Raw genomic sequence first — 26,683 nt, forward strand, 5'->3', positions numbered from 1 at the left:
CTAGTTGCCAGTACGCTTGGGGAGAGGGAGTCCTTTTAAATAACCTTCCCACCTCTTATTTCGGGCTTCGTATTGGCGAAATTTGACGTTCCGCTGTAGACGCATCCGAATCGGGTTTGATTCGGTAGGATAACGATCGTAGGACCGGATTAACGCGTTTCTAATTCATAGAAGATTCCTGAGCTCCGGGGATAGTCTGATGTGGTAGAATGGATGCGGGACTCGACTTTGATGTAATGCATTTCCTATCGCAGCGGATAGGTCATTTGTCAAGATATCTATGGATTCGACAGTATTCTAAAGGGATGGTGAGGAATCCGGACTGTAAAAGAGGATTGGTGGGGAGGATTCTGCCAAGGTGATGCTTAGTTTCTTCAAATCCACTATGGTCCTCGTGACTGGGTCTGGGGTGAAAGGATGACCGAGCTGTTTGACGACAGGTCGGTGGTTAGAGTTAAGTTATGACATTACTTCGATGAATCTCAAGCACAGAGTTTCGTTCCTAAGCAGTGCCAGATCGATGGTGCTCGGGCGATGAGCGATATCATACGGGAAACATGTTGTGGTTAGAAGGCCGGTAATTTTGGGGGCGACGCTTCGGGTAAAGTTTTTCTACAGGACTCTCGGGGCAACTACGATAGTTGGCGGGGTATCCTTGCTAAGGCATAGGATACAGTCGATTGGTGGGAGTACAGTTAGGGGTTCGGTCACTGTTTTGATATCACGCAAGCAGTGGGTGGTGGCATGGTCGCCTAAGCATTTTAAGTAACGACAGCGTGCGTGCTATTTACTGTTCCAACATTGACTAGGTATATGAGCAACGCCTTAAGAGTCAATTACTCGTCCTAGCTTAAATAAACAGTATACCTACATGAAATGGGAATAAAAGAGGATTTCACATCGACATTATAAGGTAGGTTCTCTACTTCATTGGCTTTAGCCAAGAGATTTATCTCACAGTGAATACGAATTAGAAGTCAGAAATTCAGAAGATAAAACTACGAGCTTCGTAAAGTAACTTGTTCAATTTACTCCAATGTAACTACCTAACAGCCACAAGGAATATTCAGTAGCAAGGAAAGTGCACTAATACGTTGATTTGTGCTGAAACGCCCAAATAGGTACAATACTTACATTCTGATAACAAAAATGTTAACAAAAGGCACCCGAAACTACTGTTTTCAAAAACATAGATTAACAACGCACAACCAGGCAGGCTAAAGTCTTCCAGGACGCAATCAGAAAAATCATTACATATCGATTACATACCTAAGAAGGAGGCAACATTACAACCAGGAGATATTATTATAAAACTACCATCAAGTTTACTGAGCTTTCAAATTTTTTGAAAAGCTACTATATATATATTTTTTTTTATTAAATTATATGGTACATATTAAAATATAACGTAACGGAAGTTTATAATATTTATATTTATAGCCTACAGACACAAAATTAATACATACATCAAAATATTTCTCTTAATATTCGATTTTTGCAAATTAAAATTACTTTCACATTTAATCTCTTATTTATATATTTTTCAATTATTTCATTTCACTCTTGAATTTTGTGCTAAAGACTACTTACTGAAATTTGACATTAAAAAAATATAAAATGAGGGGATTAAACCGTAAAAGTAGTTTTAATAACATATTTCTCATGTAAATATTCGAATATCTTGCAGCTTGTAAAATTAAATTGTGAAATGTAATGTAAAATTAATTAATTTAAATCTAGGTACCTTACTGTACTACGTCGGATTGTTGTACTGTTTGTTAGTACCTAGCGTGTTTCATTCTTAGTAATCATTCGAGTCTTTGAGAAATAACTGTCTTTATGTATCCCTCGTCGTAATCCGATCAGGAAGTCGCTTAGGCAAGTTGCACGTGGCTCTGGCGGCCACTCAGACACCGTTACGTTACCTAAATGTACTCTTCAGTAGTTGCGCTTCGGTACGAGCCCTGCGAACTTCTATCGAGAACGTGCGGTTACTCTTAATGACCCTACGTGTTTTTTGTGAAGGAAGGATTATTATGACCCGGAGGCCTTTCCACTTTCACCAGGACAGGTGAGTGAGCATAGGTTCGGCCAGGTGGAATGGGATTTGCTAACAGGTGGCCGAGCGCCTGCGGAGGAGACCTAACAACTCTATCGGATCGTAATCGCGACCCGATGAGAAGATCCGGCGAGAAACGTCGTCGTTTTGAAATCGTCATGGCCTAAAGGATAAGACGTCCGGGACATTCGAATCTAGCGATGCCCCAGTGTTCGAATCCCGCAGGCGAGTACCAATTTTTATAATGAAATACCTACGTAGGTACTTAAGAAATGTTCACGATTGACTTTCACGATGAAGGAATGACATAGTGTAATAAAAAACAAATCCGCAAAATTATAATTTGCGTAATTAGTTAATTACTGGTGGTGCTGGTGGACCTCTTGTGAGTCCGCGCGGGTGGGTATCACCACCCAGCCTATTTCTGCCGCGAAGCAGTAATGCGTTTCGGTTTGAAGTGTGGGGCAGCCGTTGTAACTATACTTGAGACCTTAGATCTTATATCTCAAGGTGGAAGGCGCATTTGCGTTGTGGATGTCTATGCACTCCAGTAACCACTTATCACTTGGTGGGCTGTGAGCTCGTCCACCCAACCAATCAATAAAAAAAAAGAACTTTCTTAACGGAGCACGTATTTTGGTAATAAAATTCAATGATTTGCAAGCGCTGTGCGTTTGTAAGACGATTCATGGGTAAGTTATAGTAGGTATGTAGGTAGGTATATCAAACTGAAGATGTTGACAGTGACATAAAACACGAAACGTGCGTGAGCTGTCAAAAGCAGTGCTGCCAAAAAGAAAATAGTTAAAAAATCACTAGGTACCTATATAATATGTGTAGTACTAACTCCAAAAAACCTTTATCAAACTGATAATCAACAGCTATAATAGGTATATAAACACGTAATAAAAAATATGAGCTTTTCTTTTTCGCTTGCTTATACATACAACTACCTACTTCCCGTTTACATATTAAGTAGTTATGTACATATACCTATATGTACAAATTTAAGCGTACCCACGTATTTTCCTAAGAATTTCCCAATACGGGAGTCCTACGTTATTACCATCAGTGATGTCAAATGAACGATTTGTGGGTACATACTACTACATACCTATGGGAATGCCAATATGCACATACGTACAGTTTTATAAATTTTTTAACGTTAAATTCTTTAATTTATAAACCATGTAAAGCAGGTACCGTGTAAACTGGCGGATAGGTGCGGATATAGCTTAATGGGTTCATGTACCTACTGCAGTCTGCAGCCATTATCTATTAAACTGTATTTGATTTTTATAAGTGCCCATAAAGATTAGGTATTAACTGTACTTTTTCTTTAACGCAGACCGCAGGACAAAGGCGAAACATCTCAGCTGGAGTGAGGAGCGACTTGGTCCTCTCCTCTGACGATTGAGGCCGGTGAACGCTTGCCAAGCCTAATCTGAGGGTAGTTTCTGACATTGCAGTTCTCCGCTTCGTAAGTTTGATGACAGTCTAGCCTATAGCGTGACGGGACAGTCTTTCCAATTTCATCTAGTACAAAATGGGAAGTCATTAGAAAAAGTGTGTAATAAGTGAATAAGTAGAACTTAAATTTCGTATTTAATCATATCTCGAGAAACCGATGATGGGTTTGAATCCATTCAAAGAATCGTATCTGTAGAGTGCGTGCACAAAAAGTGTGAGCCAATGTGGGCGGTGGGCGGAGCGCCGGTGGGTCGCTGGTGGGTCGGTGGCGGGGCGGAGTGCCGCAGGAGCGAGTGGCGCAGTGGCGTGCGGCGCCTCGCTGCGACCGAACCTGGCGACCAGCGCCGCGTGTCGTCGCGAGTGAGTGCACAGTGGGAGTGCGGCGGCTGCTGACCGCGCAGTGCTTCGTGCCCAGTGATCGGGGTCTCCGTTACGTACTGTGATATTACAAGTCTGCTTCATCAAAACAATCGACAGTTTAGTAAAACTGAACGTGCGTCCGGTGCCACTGTAAGTGTTCTCTCACTGATCCCGACGACACACAGTGCTTCAATAGTGAGTGATGCTTCTTATTTAAATGTTATTGTGTTCGTTGAATGCGAAAAACGCGAAGAGATAGACGATCAGTTAATTTTGTTTTATTATATACATTATTACCTATATGAATTATTGAATGTTTTATAATATATTTATTACCACCATGTCACCATTATATAAAAAGTAACGAAAAATGACAAACAGATTTGCAATGCCCTTAATAACAACTCATATAGGTGTGCGCTCTATGTACGTATGTTCCCGGGCTCCTTATGTCCGAATGACACTCAGCATCATATACCTACATGTTGAGTTAGGTATAAATACATACATAATGTGCACCACAGTGATAATAACGTGCACCCCTTCTAATCATTTGTAGTTACTTATCTGAGTTTCATCTCATCAAATGCAACTTACTTTGTTATACTCAGTATTGGTAGCCATCGGAGTATACGCCTTGTTCGCCGGTGGCTGGTAGTCTGCGCACTGCACAGTGCTCTGTCGATGGTAGGCGGGCCCTCGTTTGCTTAAAGCGGCTCCGAGTCGCGTCTAGTGGGTACCGAGGGGTGCAGCTGTTTCAATTTTTTGCAGTATCGATTTTTATAAAAAAAAAACTTATAATAATTGAAAATGCAATAATAAAATAAAATATATATATTTAGGCACAGCAAGGGCATAGAGTTAACTATTCAAACCCGTTCTATTTATAATATAAATTGTTTATGTAATTATTAGTGGCCGGGCGTAATCCTCAGATAAGTATCGACAGTCACATAAGATGCCGTTGATACTTTAATGGTGTCGCTCTGGGGGCTGTGGGGGCTCGTCCACACACTCGTGCAGTAGTGTGTGGATGCTCTTTACACGACCTAGTACTTGTTTGACAACATCATATTTATTATCATACATAATATTATTATTATATTACTGGTGGTAGAACCTCATGTGAGCTCGCACGGGTAGGTACCACCACCGCGCCTATTTCAGCCGTGAAGCAGTAATGCGTTTCGGCTTGAAGGGTGGGGCAGCTGTTGTAACTATACCGAGATCTTAGAACTTATATCTCAAGGTGGGTGGCGCATTTACGTTGTAGATGTCCATGGGCTCCAGTAACCACTTAAAACCAGGTGGGCTGTGAGCTCGTCCACCCATATAAGCAATAAAAAAAAAACAGAGTCCCTTATTTATTTCGCCGTAAAATCGAGTTTTATGTAATTAACACCACAGTTGAAACAATAGGAGTTTTATTATTGTAGCGGCATAAACAATTCTATGTTATTATATGATATTAGTTATTATACACATTTTATTTTATTTTACGTTTTAAATTTTCGGCGGTAAAAAGGTCCCGTGTCACAGACTATCTTCTTTTTCCCACCACTCGTGCGCTCCGGCTTACGCATCATAAAAAGGCGTGTTCTTAAACGTCACAACGTGATCACTTTTACTGTTACTATACTGAGACCTTACAACTTATATCTCAAGGTGGGTGGCGCATTTACGTTATAAATGTCTATGGGCCCCATTAACCACTTAACAGCAGGTGGGCTGTGAGCTCGTCCACCCATCTAAGCAATAAAAAATAAAAATATTTACATTCATATAGGTGCCGGGTAACGGGCAATTACCATGATCCCATTAATTGCAGCCTCTCCGCTCCCTTAGACTCGAGAACGCCAAAGAGCTTGTTCGGGTGCAAGGCGAGGATACGTTCACTCGTCGCAAGCACAGACTTTAATAAATGGTTTCCATTTTAAAAGTAGTACTTTCAAATAATGTGAAAATATTAATCAATTATCGAATTTATTAACGCACTGTTTTGGATTTTATGAAAAATGTTGCCCTCTACATTTACATTTTCATCTTTTTCATATAATGATATCTTGAGCTCTCAACCTACTGACTAAAAAATATATATTAATTTCTTTATTAGACTTTTTATTGTCAGATATCATGAAGGTGGTTCAAAAGTTTGAAACTGTGTTTCGAGTTTACAAACCAAATGTAACTGGAATCAAATATTGGCGTCAAATAATATAATATAAGTGACTAGCTGACCCGGCAGACTTCGTAGTACCTCAATCGATAAATAAAAGACCTAAACTTTTGTATAAAATAAACTTAAAACAAACAAAAGGAATCCGTCCGACGGGGGGGACACCAAAAGAAAAACAAAATTGTTATTTTTATTGAATTCCGAGAATTTTCATATTTATCTACCTTTTAAACCTTCTCTGGTCTTCCACAAATAATTCAAGACCAATATTAGCCAAATCGGTGTAGCCGTTCACGAGTTTTAGCGAGACTAACGAACAGCACTGAATTTTTATATATATAGACTAGCTGACCCGGCAGACTTCGTAGTGCCTCAATCGATAAACAAAACTTTTGTATAAAATAAACTTAAAACAAACAAAAGGAATCCGTCCGACGGGGGGACACATAAAAGGAATAACAAAATTGTTATTTTTATTTAATTTCCTGCGTTTTCATATTTATCCCCCTTTTAAACCTTCTCTGGACTTTCACAAATAATTTAAAGCCAAAATTAGCCAAATCAAATCAGCCGTTCTCAAGTTTTAGCGAAATTAACGAACAGCAATTCATTTTTATATATATAGATTTCGGATTTTGATCTATAGCTCCTCCAGCGAACCAGCTTAGTATTTTTATTCGCTTTTTCGTGTGATTTTGATTGCATCGTGTTGTTGAATTGCTTTTCCACAACCACCAGTTTATTATTTAAATAAAACTCATAATCACATTGACTTTATTTATTAGGTAGTAAGCAAAATATGACTCTTATGTAGGTAAATAAAATAAGGAGTTTCAAAAGTGTAATCTTGAACTACATATTTACTTTATTAGTAAAAATTATCAAAATTAACAAATCAAATTTAATCATTCATCTTCAAAATAAATAATACTTTCTGCATTACAATAATGGTGCTCACTGCTTAGTTCCCACAAAGATACGGAAGTTAGAAGCAAGTTATATACCTATATGAGATTTTTTAACTAAAATGCCTAGAAATAAAAGCCGATCATATAATACTCTCTCTGGCAGAGTCCTGAGTATTAGATACTGGTACATTTTCTATCTAATTTTCAGGGTTCATTAGTCATTAAACAAATGTTGTGTAGGACAGCACAAGAGTACCTATAGCACTATAATATGGCTTGTATTTAGTGTACTGTTTTGTAATATTCTATACAAACAAGCAAAGCGTTTCGTTAATACCCCATTTACACGTTCATTATGTTTGTTGTTAATACATGTGTTCGATTGTAGCTATGTTTTGGGTCTGCTTGAGGATTCAGCACAGGAGTGTACATAAAGTCAGTGACAGACAAGAATGCCACTTCCAGCCAAATCGCCTTGTTCAAATCTCAAACAACATCTGCTGTTGCTCAATATGCGCGAATCATGCACAGATCCAGGCAATCGCATAACAATATCATATATCTTATATCTTTAAACGAGCAATCTGAACTCGGAAACGGCTCCAACGATTTTTATAAAGTTTAGTATACAGGGGATTTCGGGGGCGATAAATCGATGTACCTACGATTTATTTTCAGAAAATGTTGTTTTATTCGTGTTTTTAATAATCAACTTTATCGATAATCAACTTCATGACTCTTTCCGACATCTATTGGCGAATAATAATACTATTTTTCTTAATTGAGAGCAACTAACTGCTTTAAAGATACAATAACACTTAAGCTACTTCAGATGGCGTTGTTAAGCCACCCGAAGCCAATGAGTGTTTGGTTTAAGGTTAGACCAAGAACATGAATTGTTTATTTATATTATTTGTGTCTTTTTAACTCGCGTGTTCACTTAAAAATGCCTAAATGATCTTGGAATATTTCATCATTTTATCAATATGTAATTCGTATTTAAATATACTCAATTTCTAAACCACACAATTTATAAAAAAAAAAACGTACGTCAAGGTACGTCTTGACATACCTTGACTTGACAGTTCAATTACTCTACTCCGGTGAGGGACGTTTGAGTGGAGTTTATGTTTACGATCAAGCATACCATAAAATACCACTGAAGTAGGAAACCTATGGAAATGAAACGTCAACAAAAAATTCGTGCCACTGTGACGTCATCTGGCCACAAAACATGGCGGTTTTAGTGCTGCCCAGAAGATTTTAATGTTAGTAGGTTTTATCGATAAACGTTCTTGGCTCATTTTATTTTAAATATTGTTGAGTGAATGTATTTGTAGAATTTATACTTTAATAGGAAGTAAGTATATTGTTATGTGCAAAGATGATGTGATTTAGATATTATGTGAAATCTAAGACGAGTTCGTGCTTCAAATTTGCCAAGTAAACGATATGACGATTTTTAAAATTTGCTACACTGATTTTATAAAGTTGTCGTTTGCCGCAAAACATAAAGACATGGCGTAGTACAGTGCCATCTGCCCATTTCTAGCATGCTGAATGTTATCGTATTTTGAGTACGTGTTTTTCTTAGACTATTATAATCTATTTTAATTGTTTTGCTGACTCTAAAGTCCGTAACACACTACCGCAGCGCACCTCAAGGAAGGTACGCCGCACCATTTGAATCACTCTCACTTGAGTGATTCAAATTTTAAACTTATCAAGGGACCGCCTGATAAAAAAAAACACCTACAGAACATTTATTCGTTAATAAAATTACAAACGTCATTCCTTGTGACTTCCTCTCTAAAATCACTTAATTATTAAATATTTAACGAGTTGACAATAGTGTTATAAAACTATTTTATTTAAATACAGGGTGGCCCATAAGTCCTTTGATATGAAAAAAATTTATTAAAATAAAACTAATTACATTATGAATTAAATTTTTATTTACATAAAAAGCTTAAAAAACGGGAATTATTTTTTGAAAATAACATCTCCTAAATGTAATCCGTTGCGATCACGGCACTCTTGCAAACGACGTCTAAAATTGTCGATGACTGCGCGGCACGTCACTGCTGAAATGCTTGTCATTTCTCTGCGGATGTTTTCTTTTAGGGCCTCAATTGACCGCGGGTTTGTGTCGTATACTTTAGCTTTAAGGTAGCCCCACAAAAAAAAATCCATCGGGGTCAGATCTGGACTACGTGGAGGCCAGGAAATGTCTCCTCTCTTAGAGATAACTTTGCCAGGAAAAAGTTGACGGATAACGGGCATAGCAGTGTTAGAGGTGTGAGAAGTGGCCCCATCCTGTTGAAACCACGTCCTGGCATTAAAGCCTGAAAAGTTTTGCAATTCTGGTATGAAAAACTCTTCGATCATAGCCACATATCGCTTACGAGTTGACTGTGTCGGATTTTCGCGAATAGACTGTGTCACTGTGTCTATGTTTTGTTCCGTACGTGACGTCTTTGGGCGACCCAACCGCGGTTTATCTAACGTCGAACCGGTCTCCTCGAACTTAGCAACCCAGTTCTTAATCGTTTGAAGAGTTGGAGTGTCGTCAAAGTTGTGTAAACCTTTGTGTTCTCGAAATTTACGCCGCGCAACGGTTGCCGAATTGTCGTTTTTATAAAACTCGCGCACACAAAACGCACAGTCCGCTCCGGTAAAACGCTCCATCGCGACTAAATTCCCAGAAACCGAAGTTACTCCCCACGCTTCCCCTGCACCGCTCACGCGCGCCCTGTTCGTTTTATTCAAATTTTACTTTTCAAAGGACTTATGGGCCACCCTGTAGTTCCGACGACTTTCTTGAGATCCTATAAAATATGTTTTAATTATTATTTTTGTATGTTTTAAGCATGATAAAATAAGAAATTTTATGTAAGCAATCATATTAAATCGATATCAAAGTCAATAAATAATGTACAACCCAAAACAGACGGCCGCACTGACGTGACAATGACATTTGGCGCGCTAAACATGGCGGATTTTCGGCCTCATTAGACGGAGACGGAGACATTTACGTATATTCATGTTTCATTTTATGTACGCACTGAAATACTGTTATATTGTTTTCCTGCGAGTTAACGTGCTGAGTAAGAACGAGATAGATATATGTTTATGTATGTGCCTTCAAAATGGGTGCTATTTATATAAGCAATTGTACGTATAGAACAATATGTCGTGTCCCTACTATATAGGTCTATGTAAAATACCAAATAAACGCTCGTTGGAGGTTTCGTCGAGTCGAGTTAAACTCGAGTGAACGACTAAAGATACGGAGGTGAGTTTGCCTACTCATAAAACTGAGTTCTATGGCAGATCTTATAGGTACTGTCAAGGCTGTCAGACTTCGTTCAACTTCCTATTTCCATTCTTTCTGGCAGCTCGAGTCTGTTGGTGTGTTCTAAAATAAACGTCAAAAATCATTATTTATTTTATTTATTATATTTATCACCTTGTTACATCTGTCATCTATTCCCATTTACCTAGTAGGTACTTATGTAGATAGGTTTTTTATAGTTTTCTGATTGTTTTGAACAAAGAGTTCTTTCCAAATGAATGAAAGTTACATTTTGCAGTAAGAAATAATTTGTGTTTATGTTGTTGTTCTCTATGTTTGTTTATTATATTAAATATATATTGGTTTTATTTATATTTGTTTGTATCTATTTATGTATATATTTTGTACTTTTGAAAATATTTTTGTTCTTATTTTGATATATCTGAGTGCAATAAAGTGTATTGTATTGTATTGTATTGTACTCGTATAATCACAACACTAGTCTGCTCAGTGTACCTACACAACATAGGTATTCTAAGTACTCTTCCCAATGACTCGTGGGGCGGCTTTGCTCTCTGATTGTCATCGAATCATGGCGGCAATATGTTTTCAATAGGCTGAGACTTCTACATTGTATTTGTATTAAGTTGATAAATGGTAAGAAACTATTTAATTTTCCTGACACAATTTGACTATATTTTTGGGTAAAGCACTTTCTTACAAGAAATTTCATGGAGTTTATTTTCTTAGCAGCATTTCAAGTGATTCACAATGTTATTATGCGATAATTACGTAAAGGGCTCAGTAGATAAAAGCCACTTACTACTTGGTCAGAGCATTACATGTTCTTTCTACACACTCAACTGTATTCTTACTGCACTAAGGTCTACGTAATCTCTATTTTTTTAATAGTTAAAACACTTTTGGCCATCGTTCATGTATTATTCCTCGGGCGTGACCAGCCCGTCACCATTATTATTCGAACACATTCTTTAGTACATCTTTCCTTATATTGTTTGTAATTTCTTGTCCAACTAACTAAACACTACTAACACACACTAACTAAATCCTGTCCTTTCGAAGGTTCCGAGGTCTTGCTTGGCGAGGGACCAAGTCTGGGAAACGTGTGTATGTACAATACATTGGTATGGCGAAAAGGCCCGTTTCCAGGTTTTTGTTTTAAATTTGGTAACTTTTCCTAAATTTTACAGTTAAAACATGATATCACTCTCTCGTACTTTTTCGACATGCATTTCATTATTTTTTTATTTTATTTCCATTGTTGGCAGACGAGCATACGGCCTACCTCACGCTGAGTGGTTACCGTCGCCTATGGACTTCAGCAATGCCAGGAGTAGAGCCAAGGCGCTGCCTACCGGAAAGTCGCTGCCCACCGTATTTCTCATTCGCATTTCTTGCTACGCACGGTAATGTAAATGTGATCAGGTCAACGCCCATAGACATAACCCATTGAGTTTCGCGCCGGATCTTCTTAGTGGGTCGCGGTTCCGATTCGGGGGTGGATGAGCGGTGGTGGATTCAATGACTGCTTTTGCCAGGTCCAGTGTTAGCGATTCACTCAACTTGAGCCCGCGAGCTCACCTACCGGTCAATGAATTGTTGGAATATTTCCTTATGCTACCAAGAATCAGATAGGAAAAAAATATTATTAGTCATATCTATTATTAACAAGCTGACCCGGCAGACTTCGTAGTGCCTCAATCGATAAATAAAAGACCTAAACTTTTGTATAAAATAAACTTAGAACAAACAAAAGGAATCCGTCCGACGGGAGACATATCTAAGAAAAACAAAATTGTTATTTTTATTTAATTCCGAGCATTTTCATATTTATTTACCTTTTAAACCTTCCCTGGACTTCCACAAATAATTCAAGACCAAAATTAGCCAAATCGGTCCAGCCGTTCTCGAGTTTTAGCGAGACTAACGAACAGCAATTCATTTTTATATACCTATATATAGATAGAAGATAGATTATGAAGATTATTAGTTTGAATTTGTGATAATCTTGGTTATTGGTTGATTCACTTCTAAATTCACTTTTACATTTGCTTTGCACAATGATTCTGTAATTTACTGAATTTTTACAGGTTCTTCTGAATAAACTAATGGGACAGATGTTTTCCATGAATGTTAAAACCTGCACTCTTCCAGTTCATCTATTGTATCAAATCATTTCTTGTAGCCCGGTCTTAAAAGCTTAGTGGATTATACATACATATGTATGTAGGTTTTGCTTGATACACATTTTAGTAAGGTTACCGATTTCGATACAAGCAGTTCTTATGCGTTATATCTAGAATATTATTCCTATTTTCAAAAAAGGAGACAAAAGTAAAGGTGAAAACTATTGACCAGTTAGTATGTTGTGTTGCATTGCCAAGATATTTGAATCCCTACTTTATAACTATTTGTTCAATCATTTTTTTTATTTTTTTTTTATTGCCCTTGTAGGCAGACGAGCATACGGCCCACCTGATGGTGAGTGGTTACCGTCGCCCATGGACTTCAGCAATGCCAGGGGCAGAGCCAAGCCGCTGCCTACCGTTTAATACTCTCCACAAGCCTCGTTTGAAGAAGGACATGTCATAGCGCTCGGGAAACACCGTGGAGGGGAGCTCATTCCATAGCCGGATGGTACGTGGCAAAAAAGACCTCTGGAAACGCACTGTGGATGACCGCAGTGGCTCCAGGTAGTATGGGTGAACTCTACTCCGGTGGCGGGCGGTGCGATGGTAAAAACGAGATGCCGGTATCATCTCGAACAATTCCTCAGAGCACTCCCCATGGAACAAACGGTAAAAAATACAGAGGGAACCGAAGTCCCTCCGCAGACCCAGAGGCTCCAAACGATCCGTGAGAATGGGATTATCGACAATCCGAACGGCCCTCCTCTGTATGGAGTCAAATGGAAGAAGCTGGTATTTGGGAGCCCCGGCCCAGAGATGGGAGCAGTATTCCACGCGAGGCCGGACTTGTGCTTTATAAAGCAAAAGCCTTTGTCCAGGCGTGAAGTACCGCTTCGCTCTGTTGAGGACTCCCAGCATTTTGGACGCCAACTTGGCTTTGCCTTCCAAATGACTCCGAAACTGGACATCGCTCGAAATGTCGACCCCAAGTATCCCAATACTCTCGGAAGGTTGCAGGGATACTCCTTGGAATTGCAGCGCCATGACAAAGGGGTCCTTCTTCGCAGTGAACGCGCAAACTTGTGTCTTTAACGGGTTGAATTGAACCAAGTTCAATTCACCCCATTTGGAGACTCGCCCCAGAGAGTTCTCCACTTCAGACACAAGTTTTGATCGTCTCTCTTGCACCACGCTACGAGAGAGACTCTGATGGCCGATATATCGCGCATCCCCCGTGCTGTCATCCGCATAGCAATGCATGCCATCAATAGACAGCATGTCATTGATATACAGGATGAAAAGCGTGGGGGAGAGCACCGAACCTTGTGGAACGCCAGCGTTAATGGTCATGGTATCAGAACAATCACCGTCTACAACGACCGTGATGTTCCGCCCATCCAAAAAGCTAGCGATCCACTTGCAGAGACCCTCGGGGATTCCGTAAGATGGTAACTTCGACAGAAGTGCCCTATGCCAGACCCTGTCGAAGGCCTTCGCGATATCAAGGCTCACAGCAAGAGCCTCGCCCTTGCTCTCCAAGGCTTCAGCCCACCTGTGAGTAAGGTATACAAGAAGATCGCCAGCTGAGCGACCGTGACGGAAACCGTACTGTCGGTCACTGATCAGCTGGCGATCCTCCAGATACTTCAGGAGTTGTATATTAATTATTCGCTCCATCACCTTGGAAAGCAAGGAAGTTATCGCGATAGGCCTATAGCTCGATGGGTCCGACCGGTCACCCTTCTTGGGGATAGGGTGGACGTGGGCGGTCTTCCATGAAGACGGAACCCTGTTAGCGCAATAAGAGAGGCGATACAAACGCGTTAGCGCAGGCGTCAGCTCAGGGGCACACGTTTTTAGAACCACTGCAGGGATGCCGTCTGGCCCACTCGACTTATGGACGTCCAGAAGTCGGAGTTCCCGCCTGACTGCACACTGTGTAAAGCAGATCTCCGGCAGGGAACTATCACACCGGAGGATGTTCGGTGGTGTGGCACCCCCGTCATCCACAGTCGAGTTCGAGGCGAAGAGTTTGACCAGAAGGTCAGCCTTCTCTTTCGCACTATGGACCAGACTGTCATCTGACTTGCGTAGAGGTGGGAGACTAGACCTGCAAAAGTTACCTTCTGCAGCTTAAAGCCTACTATCTCAACTAGGCAACATGGTTTCGTAAAAATTAGGTCCACCATTAGTAACTTACTGGAATATAAAAATTATCTCTGCAAAATATTTGTTTTGGGAGGTCGATACCATTTACACAGACTTTTCTAAGGCCTTTGACAAGGTTAGCCACAAACTAATTTCATAAATTAGCTTCACATGGTATTCATGGCTGCTTGTACCGTTGGGTTTGCTTGTATCTCAGCAATAGGAGCCAACTGGTGGCCTTAAGGGACTTTGTATCGTCGTCAGTGTCCGTAACATCCGGTGTCCCGCAGGGATCACATTTGTGGCCCCTCTTATTCCTAATATGTATTTATTAATGATCTTTTTTTTTATTTTTTTATTTCCCTTGTAGGCAGACGAGCATACGGCCCACCTGATGATGAGTGGTTACCGTCACCCATGGACTTCAGCAATGCCAGGGGCAGAGCCAAGCCGCTACCACGTCTGCACTGTCAGTGTCTTCTATACGCTGATGATTTAAAAATCTTTAACCGTATCTCGACAATAGCCGACTGTGAAGCCTTGCAGCAGGATCTGGATACCGTATCGACTTGGTGCATGGAGAATCGTATGTTATTAAATATAAATAAATATTTCATTGTGTCATTTACAAAGAAACGTAACAAAATAATATCTGATTACTCTATCGATGGACAGATACTGAACCGATACTATGAGGCTAGAGATCTTGGAATGATTTTTGACGACAAGCTTTCTTTTCGATCCCATTACCATTCCATTACCACTAGAGCTAACCAGCTTCTGTAGATCGATTAAGGGCATTAAGAGGCCGCAAAGTGCCCTTTATCTGTTTTTTACTATCGTGAGGAGTGTGTTAGAGTATAGAAGTCCGGTATGGTCTCCGTACTACATAGTCTACAGCGACGATATCGAAAAGGTGCAGAAGAAGTTACTAAGAATATTCGCCTATCGTCTGCGGCCAGGTCGTTTTGACATAAATTATGAATCCAGACTTGCTCTTTTCCATGTCCAATCTTTGGAAGCTCGCCGTAGGTATTTTGATTTGATATTTTTGTACAAAATTTTACACTCACACTCACACTCACATAGATACCATGGAACTGCTGCCGAATATTTCTATCAACAGTCACTTCAGAGCCCGAAATTCGCATTATGTAAACCTCTTTGCGTTACGGACATATAAAAATAATATATCATACTATAACCCTATGGTAAGAATGGTCAGGCATTATAATAATTTGGCTAAATGTCACGGTTACCTTGATATCTTTGAACCTAGACTCAGGGGATTTGTCAAATGTGTGAAGGATATCCTATTTAACTCCTAGTTATCAATATTTATTTTGTAATTTCAATTGTGTTTTCAATAGCCAAAGTTATGCACATTAATATTGATTTGAGTGCACATACTATTTAGATTGCAATCCAGATTAGATCTAGGTACTACTTGTACGATTTAGCTCATATGTACTGTAATGATTGTAATTTGTTTTGTGCATCAATAAATAAAAAATAAAAAAAAATCTTTCTGTACATGTGTGTGTGTGTGTGTGCATATGTATTATGAATAATGACAGTCGTCTGTCAGTAATGTTAAGCGATTGGTTGGCGAGATATATTTAGGACGGTGTGTGTTGTTGTCAGAGTGCGAGGAGGGTGAGGGGCGGCGTCGCGGCGGCATGGGGCTCGCGCGCGGGCCGCCGGCGGGATGGCGGTGAGCTGCCCCGAGGTGATGTACGGCGCCTACTATCCCTACCTGTACGGCCGCGGAGCCGCGCGCTCCTTCCACCACGCGCCGCACTTCCAGTACGATCGGGTAACTATCACCACCTCTACCGCCTCTACCGCCTTTACCGCCTTTGAGCACTAGCTACTTTACATTATAAATTCCCTCACAACACATTTATACACTCACGCTCTAACTCTTTCTACGGTAGTAAGGAGCATATTTGGCCTTTCATCCAGTTGTAATACGGTTATGTTTGTTAATGAAATTTGACAACGAAGGACTGGGACAGTTCAATAAGCTTTGTGTCAAGTTAATAGAGAACAGAGAGTTTCGTGGAGATAAACCGAATATGATTGTGTTGTACATATTTTATGTATAATATAATAATTGTTTCTGCTTCCTTTAAGATTAGAAATAGTAGGCCTATGCTTAGGTTAGCTTTCTTTAAGATTTCAGGAAAGAAAATAATTAGAAAACCAGCTTAAGTTAATTCTATTTAGAGGCTATTCACGTCTAGGCTTGAAAGTAAAACTGGACCCGTGTTCTTGGGAGCCGGACAGTTGTGAGGAGCAGTTAGTTTTTATGACGCGAGATCCGGTCGCAGGCCATATATCACAGACGCAAAAACTCACAGCCAGTGTACCGGCTCTAGTACAGGGCTGCACCCTCCTGTGCGCGACCGACGGCCACCAGTCAGCCAGTCCAATATATGTATATCAATTATATAATTACCAGTACGTAGTGTACAATTTGATGTATTGTATGTATGTGATTGCTTCGGACGCTGAACTGCACGTGGCGTCAACGACATCGGCAGGCGGATTCAATATACATAATATGTGCTGTAACAACTTCAAATGACGGATCTGAACACACGACTCAGTTTAAATAAACACAAAATTGCTTACTTGAGATTAGAGTGCGGCTCTCATCATCATCAGGCCGCTGCGGCGGTGCCCACAGTGGCCTGTGCTCACAGCGCGCACTCCACTAGTACCTCATATTCAATGCGCAGGTGGAACCACCCCAGACTCTGATCTGAGAGACAGACCATGAAAGAGACCGATACGATTTACCATCGTGTCTCATAGCAACGCGAGAGGGGTCCGTAGAGCTAGGAAGTATTAACTCTACGGAACCCTTCAAAAACTGCGGAACCATCTGGAGATATCGCGCATCGTACAACTAGGACGAGCGATATCTACTAACCATTCTATTTGGAACCATGGCGCTAATCTACACTGAGTTTCCAAACATATTTTTAACACGCACCGGTTTGCTCTGGAATTATCTACCCTACCATCCTTGGTGTTTCCTGAGAAACAGAAAATAATTATACTTCTTTAAGCTATTAAAAATAAATGTTCTGTGGTAAGTAAATTAGTTGTGCCTCTCTCTGATATTGCTGGTGTCCACAAGCGTCGGGGCGCACACACTCTAAAGCGCGCCGGGTGGCCGGATATACGAGTCCATTATGAATCTCTGACGTACCACCTCCGTCACACATCCTATACGGTTCCGGGATTTTAGTGCAGCTTTCAAACAGTCGAGAATCAAATATTTAATACTAAGTAGGAAATAGTTTTGGTCGATAACCCTAAATGAAGTAGAGAGTAGAGATCGATCGGGTCGGGAGGCTGCGGCGGAGTCAACGACACGTCACTCCGCGCGCACATTAACATGCATGTTTCGTGTTCTCTGGTGTTCATTCGTATCGCTGGATCGTCATACATTGCTGACTTTAATTAGTACTAATTAAACGAATGTAAGTTTAACAGAAGGAAACAAACGCGTATACATCATTACATATTATGTTAACGATATAATACGCACAGTGGTGTGCGTGCGGCGCTGCGGTGTGCGTTTCCACTGAAGTCTCAAGTTTTTATTAATGTTATTTTTATTGCTTACAAGGTTGGACGAGTTCACAGCCCACCTGGCATTAACGTAAATGCGCCACACACCTTGAGATGTAAGTTCTAAGGTCTCCAACGACTGCCCCACCCTTCAAACCGAAACGCATTACTGCTTCACGGCAGAAATAGGCGGGGTGGTGGTGCCTACCCGTGCGGACTCACAAGAGGTGTGATAACCACCAGTAATTACGTAAATGATAATTTTGGGGGTTTGATTTTTTCCACGATGTTATTCCTCCATCGTGGAAGTCGATCGTGAACATTAGTCGAGTCCGTATTTCATTAGAAAAATTTGTACCCGCCTGCGGGATTCGAATACCGTTGCATTGCTAGATACGAATGCACGGGACGTGTTATCCTTTAGGCCACGACGACTTCAACGACGACTATATCTCTCATCGACTCATATCTATTTGGATGTGATGCTGATGCGCTCGGAGCGTCCTTAGCATTCAACACTTGGGTGTAAACTGACATTGATGACCTTATTTATTTCCTAGTCATCCTAAATAAATAGCTTACTGGTGGGGTACAGGCAGCTATAGTCTGTATCGTAACCTAAGGCTAGCTCGAGCGGGGGTGCAAAGTTTCATGTAATATTTCACCGGCGCCTTAAGCTACTTATATTATTTACCTACAATGTTGCCCATCAAATAAAAAATGTGCATTTAATGCTTTTACACCAAATCTATAAGGTAATGTCGTAATGCTTGCTTGTAAACACAAGAGCGACTTTTAGAATTTAGCTATATTCCAGTACCAAGCGAAGATTCATTGATATGACGTTTCCAGACAGAGTTTCCGTTAATAGCAGTCTAATTAATTTACATTTAAGCCTTCCGCTCCCCTCTCTGCCCCTCCTTCGTTCTATCTCCATCTCGCTCCTTTTTCTGAAGTAAGTTATTTTAACCCTCGTTTACTATCAATCACACCCATCAACATAACAATTCACCCCCACCCCGCCGACTTCCACCCCCGATAAGCAAAAGTTGCTTTAGTGACCGTTACCATGAAAACCGTCGCCACGGTAATAGTGTAGAAGTTGTGCCTTTCTTGTTTTTTAGATTTTAGTATGTAGTCAGAACACCAATGTCGGGCAGTGTTAGCGTTAAGTCGATTATTAGTGGGCGCCGGCACCGCTGGAGACTTTTCGGAGGAGCTTCGGAGATCTCGTGACGAAGATTTCAGTAGTTATAATATATCAATCATAAAATTGTGGTAAACATTTGAATGGACTTAATATACTTAGTCTGGCCATAAATACTGTTACAATTAAAAATAAACAAAATATGACATTTGAATTTGGAATCTGTCATTTTTATATGATTGCTCATTGAGTTTTCTCGTTTTGGCGCCAATACATTGTACAATATTTTGCAAAATTAAAATGGAGTGGGGTGATAAAGAGAACCGAATCGCTGTGATTGCATTACACAAAGTAGGTATGGAGCCAAATGCAATTTTTAAAACTCTCCATACGCTTGGTATTAGTAAAATGTTTGTGTACCGGGCTAATAATAGGTGCAATGAGACCTCCTCTGTTTGTGACAGAAAAAGATCTGGCCGTCCACGTAGTGTTCGTACGAAAATGGTGGTCAAAGCAGTAAGGGAAAGAATTCCAAGAAATTCTGTCCGAAAGCAAAATATTTTATCTCGGGAGATGAAGATAGCACCATGTCGCGTATTTTAAAAGATGACTTAGGACTTGCAGCCTGTAAGAGACGTACTGGTTATTTCTTAACTGATAATTTAAAAGAGAATAGGGTGGTAAAATCGAAACACTACTGAAGCGGTACGCAAAGGGAGGTTATAGAAAAATTTTGTTTACGGATGAGAAATTTTTTACAATTGAGCAAGATTTTAACAAACAATATGACCGTATTTATGCTCAAAGCTCTAAGGAAGCTTCCCAATTAGCCAACAGAGTGCAACGTGGGCACTATCCGACTTCAGTGATGGTTTTGTGGGGTATTAGCTATGAAGGAGTGACTGAGCCATACTTTTGTGAAAAAGGTATCAAAACATCGGCACAAGTGTATCAAGATACCATTCTTGAGTAGGTAGTGAAGCCCCTTAACAACACCATGTTCAAGAATCAAGAATGCTCCTTCCAGCAAGACTCGGCGCCAGGTCATAAAGCTCGGTCTACGCAGTCTTGGTTGGAAACGAACGTTTCGGACTTCATCAGAGCTGAAGACTGGCCGTCGTCTAGACCCGATCTTAATCCGCTGGATTATGATTTATGGTCAGTTTTAGAGAGTACGGCTTGCTCTAAAATCCATGATAATTTGGAGTCCCTAAAACAATCCGTACGATTGGCAGTGAAAAATTTTCACATGGAAAGAGTGCGTGCTTCTATTGATAACTGGCCTCAACGTTTAAAGGACTGTATTGCAGCCAATGGAGACCACTTCGAATAAGCTTTTTATACTTTAAATTCTTTTATATTTATGTATTAAACTAACAAGTAATAAATGTTATTTGCAAAAGAAATTTTTTTATTTTTTATTGTAACAGTATTTATGGCCAGACTAAGTATAATAAAAGCTAACGACGCCCAATCCGAAAGATTAATGGCGGCTACTTGATTATTTCAATGGTTGTTTCATGTATGTACTTACGTGCGTTCTCGTACGCATTGTATATGTTTGGTGTCGTCTCATGGTGAGGTGTCGTGTGTTGGTACAGTTGAACGTGCAGAGCGGCGGCGTCAATGCGGGCAGCAGCGAGGCGTTCGTGTCGGGGGCGCAGTCCCCGGGCTCTCCGCCGCACGCGCTCCCGGCGCACCGTCTGCGCACTAAGGAGGAGGATCTCTCTGCACACGGCCGAGCCAGCGCTGACGGTAACTGCTCTCTCACGCTCCCTTCAGCCTGCAGTTTGAACACCGAGGGAAGCTTACATTCAAATAAGCTTTTGTTTCGCAAACATTTTGATTGTCGCTTTACATCTCACTTTGAGAAGGCGGCACGACACGAAAACCCTCTTATCGAGGCCGCCGGAAATTACATACCCGATCCTGTGGACCGAATGGTAAGCATTCGACGTTGCCCGTCGTTATGGATCCTCCCGATCCATTAACGGTGCTTTTAGGTACCTCAAGCACCGGTCACGGTCCTCGCTTGCGTGTGAACCCGTCGCTTGCGACGAAGGGCTCGACGGGTAAATTAACCCATAGACACAGCCCACTCAGTTTCTCGCCGGATCTTCTCTGTGAGGTACTGACTGAGGATATTGAGACTCTGAAGGCACGCGCACATCAGCCGCGGCCGTGTGTTCGTCTATCAATGAATATCCACTGAAGGATACAAGGTTGAAGCACGTGTGAGGTAGTTGGTATTGTCCAGGAGGCGGTTCGTCCGAGTCGGAGGGCGAGTGCGGCGGCGCGGGCCCGCGAGCGCGCGCGCAGTACGTCAGCGCCAACTGCGTCGTGTTCACGCACTACTCCGGGGACGTCGCCGCAGTCGTCGACGAGCACTTCGCCAGGGCGCTCTCGCTCGACAAGACTAAAGGTCAATCAATACGCACTGTCTACTCACACTCACTCACGCCAACACTCACACACCGCCAAACTGCATCATACAGTGTCGTGGAGGTTGTCTGTTCAAGTAGATGAGCGGGTACTTCAGAGAACTGTTCAATTAACAAGTAAGATTTGTTGATTTCATATTTATTGCTTGTCATTCATAACATAGGTTCATATTAATCAAAAGTCAGAGAACGGATAAAGCTCTAGTTTCATTTGTTGTTAGAGTATAAGGACAGATTACAAGCTGTATTGTATAAATGCTGTATTGAGCACGGAAATATTATTCACGTTTGCTCTGAGTGATCGGAAACATAGAATCGAGACGTGTCGCTGCGTATTAACATTCTCTAGGAACGTAACGAGACAAAGGGCGCGCAGTGTACGCGCAGCGGCCGGCCATGTAGCCACAACAAATCAATATGCAATTAAAATAGCTAACAAGTTTGTAACGATCGGTAACGGAGCTGGCGCGGCGGGGCAGGGCGCGGCGGGGCGGGGCGCGGTGCGCTCCTAACTCGGCGGTGTACTGCTTGCTGATTCACTTGCGCGCCCTCATTAAGGAAAATAATAGAAAAAACGCCTTTAAGGTCGCATACATCGACTGAACTTTATCGTTCACACACTCAATCGTAAACACGCACAAATTACGCGGCTAATTAAATAGGTACCTACTTGTTTTTACGATATTCAGGATATGTTTATATGTTTATAAATCTATACGCGTCACTTGTGCTGAGTGAATAATTTCGTGCCCGTTTCATCGTTGCGGGTAATGTTCCTCTAGCAGTCCTCAGCCGTAGTTTGTTCGACCGGGTGGGTTCAGTAGAACAGACAGAACAGTTAATGGCACGACCGGCGCGGCGGCGCGGCGCTCACAAAGCGGTGGTGGCGGGCGGCGCACTGCGGCTAGCGGGAGGCTGCTCAGTGCTCACCGTCGCGTCGCTAGATAAATCAGAGGTCGCCGCTCCGGCTTAATTAAACCCCTTGTTTAATTATAAACTAGAAGGGGCTCCCCTAGTGTCGGGTCGACTCCACTACTGCACTCGCCGATCCGCCGCGCACACTTCATTTGCTCGCTTATTGTCGGCCGTCGGCTCCAGGGAGATGAACTAATCGTTTCAGGGAATTCCAATATTCGTTTGATCGTGACGATGCGACCGGTTCGATACTTGAATTTATAAATAACTAAAAAGTAGGGCGAATTATAGATTCGAAGCAGGCTCGGGGCGCGCTCGTTCGATCGCGATTAGATCGGAAAAACTTGGACGATTACTTAAAGGATGGCCGAAAGCAGGCGCGCTGCAAAAACGGTCGAGGCCGCTTTGTGGTCGCCGCCTGTGACGCGCCTCCACACCAGCGCCGCCGCTATTTACATTATCACTCGCTTCATCGCACACTGACCACACTCACGACACTCACGACACTCACGACGCACACACAGACGACAGGGTCGAGACTCGCGATCGTCATCCTTTGCAATATGCGATCATTTATCTCTTACCTGTACAAAAATAAACTTATATGTGAATCTAACAATGTGTGAATGCGTTTTGAATATGAGCTTTAGAAATATTGAAAACATTATAATTTCATTTGACGCGGAGATGAGTGCGCGGCCCATCTGATATTAAGTGGTACAAGAAGTCGAAATCTCAGTTGTATAACGAAAAAAATGAACAATAATGAATAAAAATCTCAATGAAGTCGTCGTGGTCTAAAGGATAAAACGTCCGGTGCATTCGTATCTAGCGATGCACCGGTGTTCGAATCTCGCTGGCGGGTACCAATTTTTCTAATGAAATACGTACTTAACAAATGTTCACGATTGACTTCCACGGTGAACCTCTTAACGTAGGACATCTAGGTAGGACCTCTTGTGAGTCTGCACGGGTTGGTATCATCACCCTGCCTATTTCTGCCGTGAAGCAGTAACGCGTTTCGGTTTGAAGGATAGGGCAACCGTTGTGACTATACTGTGACCTTAGAACTCATATCTCAAGGTGGGTGGTGCATACGTTGTAGATGTCTATGGGCTCCAGTCACCACTTAATACCAGGTGGGCTGTGTGCTCGTCCACCCATATAAGCAATAAAAAAAACCGTGAATATCCGTGTCCTATTCAGGTCAGGGTGGGTCAGCTGGTATACTCGTATGAAATTACATATAAGATTATACTTGATTTCAAATCCCGATACACACTCTGTTGAAGGGCAGACAGTACCCACATCTTTCCCCGATGAAGAGAAAACATTGTTCAATAAAAATAAAACTCCCTTGTCGGCCTACTTACTTCTTACATATCTGAATTTGTGAACAATTTCATATTTTATAAGTGTTGTTGTACATTTTAAGGTATCCAATATCGATTTTTGATGTGAAACATCTATAGCCGCACGTGAAACCGATTTTCGACGACCGAGAAATCGGTTGATACTATATGATGAACTATATGATGGTATATATATACAGTCTATATGCAGTAGTGTGTACGGTGTGGTGACGCGTCGCCATGCGCAATCGACTGTGCCATTCTCTCCTACTCGATCCGGCGTTAAGCCATCTCTCTCGCTACACTGAGCTCGGATACCTATAGTGTATACTCCGTAGTGTATACAGTGTTGTTTACTACAGTACACATAACCTGTGTTTTACTTGAAAACAAATAATTTTTTCGTAATATTTTATTTTATCATTATGACATATTTAGTTCCTATCACAATCTGTTCTTTTCGGCATATAACTTTTACAAAATAATGTCGATGTTTCACATCTGCCAGGCGTCCCGTCACGGCTCACATTTTTTTTATTGTGTATATTCAATATTAATGCAATAATGTCAGCGATTCAGTTGGAACAAATATTGTTGGTAGGTGCATCATTCATTAGGAAAACAGTTCCTCCTCGAGGATCAAACCCCTTCTTTGATCTGTATGTTTCAATTTATTCCATGATCGTGCGTTCATATTGGTTTGAAGAAAATTAAAATCAAACAGCCACGAGGGCTTTCATAGAGCTTTCGTAACGAGCAGTCTGCATACTTCGTGATAAGTCTAGGGGAAGCCTTAGAACAATCTAGTGGTCGATTTAGTAATATCAGATAAGTCGAAAAATCAGAGGATCTGTAAGAGTATGCGGTGATGTGGCGGGAAGGGCGCGCCGAGCCGCTCGACTGCATTCCTGCTTCGGAGCTTAAGAATTTGCTCGCGACCGCCGGTTTTTCTAAAACAGTAATGTCCACCGAATATCGAATACAGAAGAACACGCTGAGCTCCACAAACGTTTCGTAGACACAGAAACATGCAACATTACAAATATCTATTCATATTCGTTTTAAAAACATAACGTCAACAATTCATGTGGAATATTTAAATAAATTCTATTTAATTAATCTGATGTGAAAATGTCTCACTTTGCATGTCCGAGTAATGTCGAGTAATAAAGTTGACACTGCAGGCTTGCCGCTTAAAGCTTGGCACGTGTTCTTCGCTCGTGCCAGGACCCGCCAAGCTTCTGGTAGTGCGTAGGCTCTAATACGAAATGTTTGCGCATAAGCTCCTTCCGGTGCGCGCCGCAAGGCAATAAGCAATACTTGTACACATAGGTTCAAATATTGTTGGCGTTGTAAACTACCTAGTTTGTAGAGCTATGGGACATTCGCCGCAGTCAGGAGAGGGCGGGAGAACAAACCACGGCATGACCAATCTCATGCTAGTTTATTTACGTAGTCGACAGCCGAGTAGATGAGTTCCTCCCCCACCCGGCTTGTGTGGGCTTTCAACTCCCACGTACATCACAATGCCGTTCCATATTCTGCTGTATTGCGCATGTCGTAGGGATGAGCACCACGGATGGCTTTAAGCGGCGACGTCATAGTTGTCGTTTGGTCCGCACGCCAGTAACCGTGTCAGTAAGTGAGTAAGAGATGTGGACTGGTCGCCAGATTCGCATCGGGTTGAGCGGAGGGAGGCTCTCGCATGGGGCGCGATATTAGCGCGATTTTATTTCACGTGAATTTATTGAGGAAGTCCGCCACTTAGCTCTCGGCAACGAGTGAAAACCTTTCAATAGGCGTTGAACCGCTGATCAGAAATATCAATAGTTCGAATTCAAATTTTCTGTTGGTTCGCTTTAAAAATAATGAGTTAGCGGTAGGCAGTAGCTGGCTTGGCTGTGTCAGGGACTTCAAGGGATTTCAAGTGCGAAGCTAACCACCTATCTGGTTCCCATTACATTTAGAGGGTAACACATAATGAAATCCGTCGCGGTTGTTTCTGTTGTGAAGTCAATAGCGAATCTACTACTAGGCTGAGTAGGCTGAAGCATAGGGCACTAGAATTTAGGGATGGTTGATTTGAGATCATTTTATTTTTAAATATCACAGAAATTCATATTTGTACCTAAGTGCTAGGTCCACCCAACCAATTCAACATGTAACCGGCACCCCTGCAGCCTGCCACACGTGCCTGTTTGTATAATGGGGCCTGCGACTACTCAAATTGGGCAGAAATTGAGGGCGAGCTTATGTTCGCAGAAAGTAAGATTTGCTGAGTAGGAAATAGGAATTCTCGACCCGTCTGGTATTAAGTGGTTACCAGAGCCTAGACATCAGAGAGATCATAGCGTGAATGTGGCCACCCGCCCTGAGACACAAGGGCGAAGTCTTAATTGATTTGCATAACGGCTGTTCTAAGCGGAAAGCGCGACTGCTTCGCAGCAGAGACAGGTAGGGTCATGGTACTTACCCGTGTGAGTTTAATGTATTCCCTACTACAAGTAGCTATCAATGGTGGTCACAATATATTGGTAATATTAAGAGAACGCTGCTCTTTGTATTCCGATAAACCAGCAGTAATTGCCAAAATTTAATTTTGAGGCTTTTATTTTAATACACGATGTTATTACGGCTGTTGTTTGTGAGCTGTGCTAAGAGCGTATTTCCTTAGACA

General features: G+C 41.5%; 1 protein-coding gene across 3 annotated transcripts in view; it reads left to right on the top strand.

Moving 5' to 3' along the window:
• The first annotated feature begins 3,815 nt into the window (after positions 1–3,815).
• The window catches only part of vg (transcription factor vestigial), a 35,735-nt gene continuing 12,867 nt past the window's right edge, over positions 3,816–26,683 (top strand). The window contains exons 1-4 of one of the 3 annotated variants that reach the window (XM_028179939.2): positions 3,816–4,084; positions 16,211–16,382; positions 20,900–21,053; positions 21,556–21,720. In XM_028179939.2, the coding sequence (XP_028035740.1) occupies positions 16,275–16,382; positions 20,900–21,053; positions 21,556–21,720 (427 nt within the window). In that variant the 5' untranslated portion in view covers positions 3,816–4,084; positions 16,211–16,274. The remainder of the gene's footprint in view (positions 4,085–16,210; positions 16,383–20,899; positions 21,054–21,555; positions 21,721–26,683) is intronic. The other 2 variants (XM_028179941.2, XM_028179940.2) reach the window with 2 other exon arrangements.

Source organism: Bombyx mandarina, chromosome 22 (genome assembly GCF_030267445.1).
Source record: "Bombyx mandarina strain Sakado chromosome 22, ASM3026744v2".
Classification (NCBI taxonomy): domain Eukaryota; kingdom Metazoa; phylum Arthropoda; class Insecta; order Lepidoptera; family Bombycidae; genus Bombyx; species Bombyx mandarina.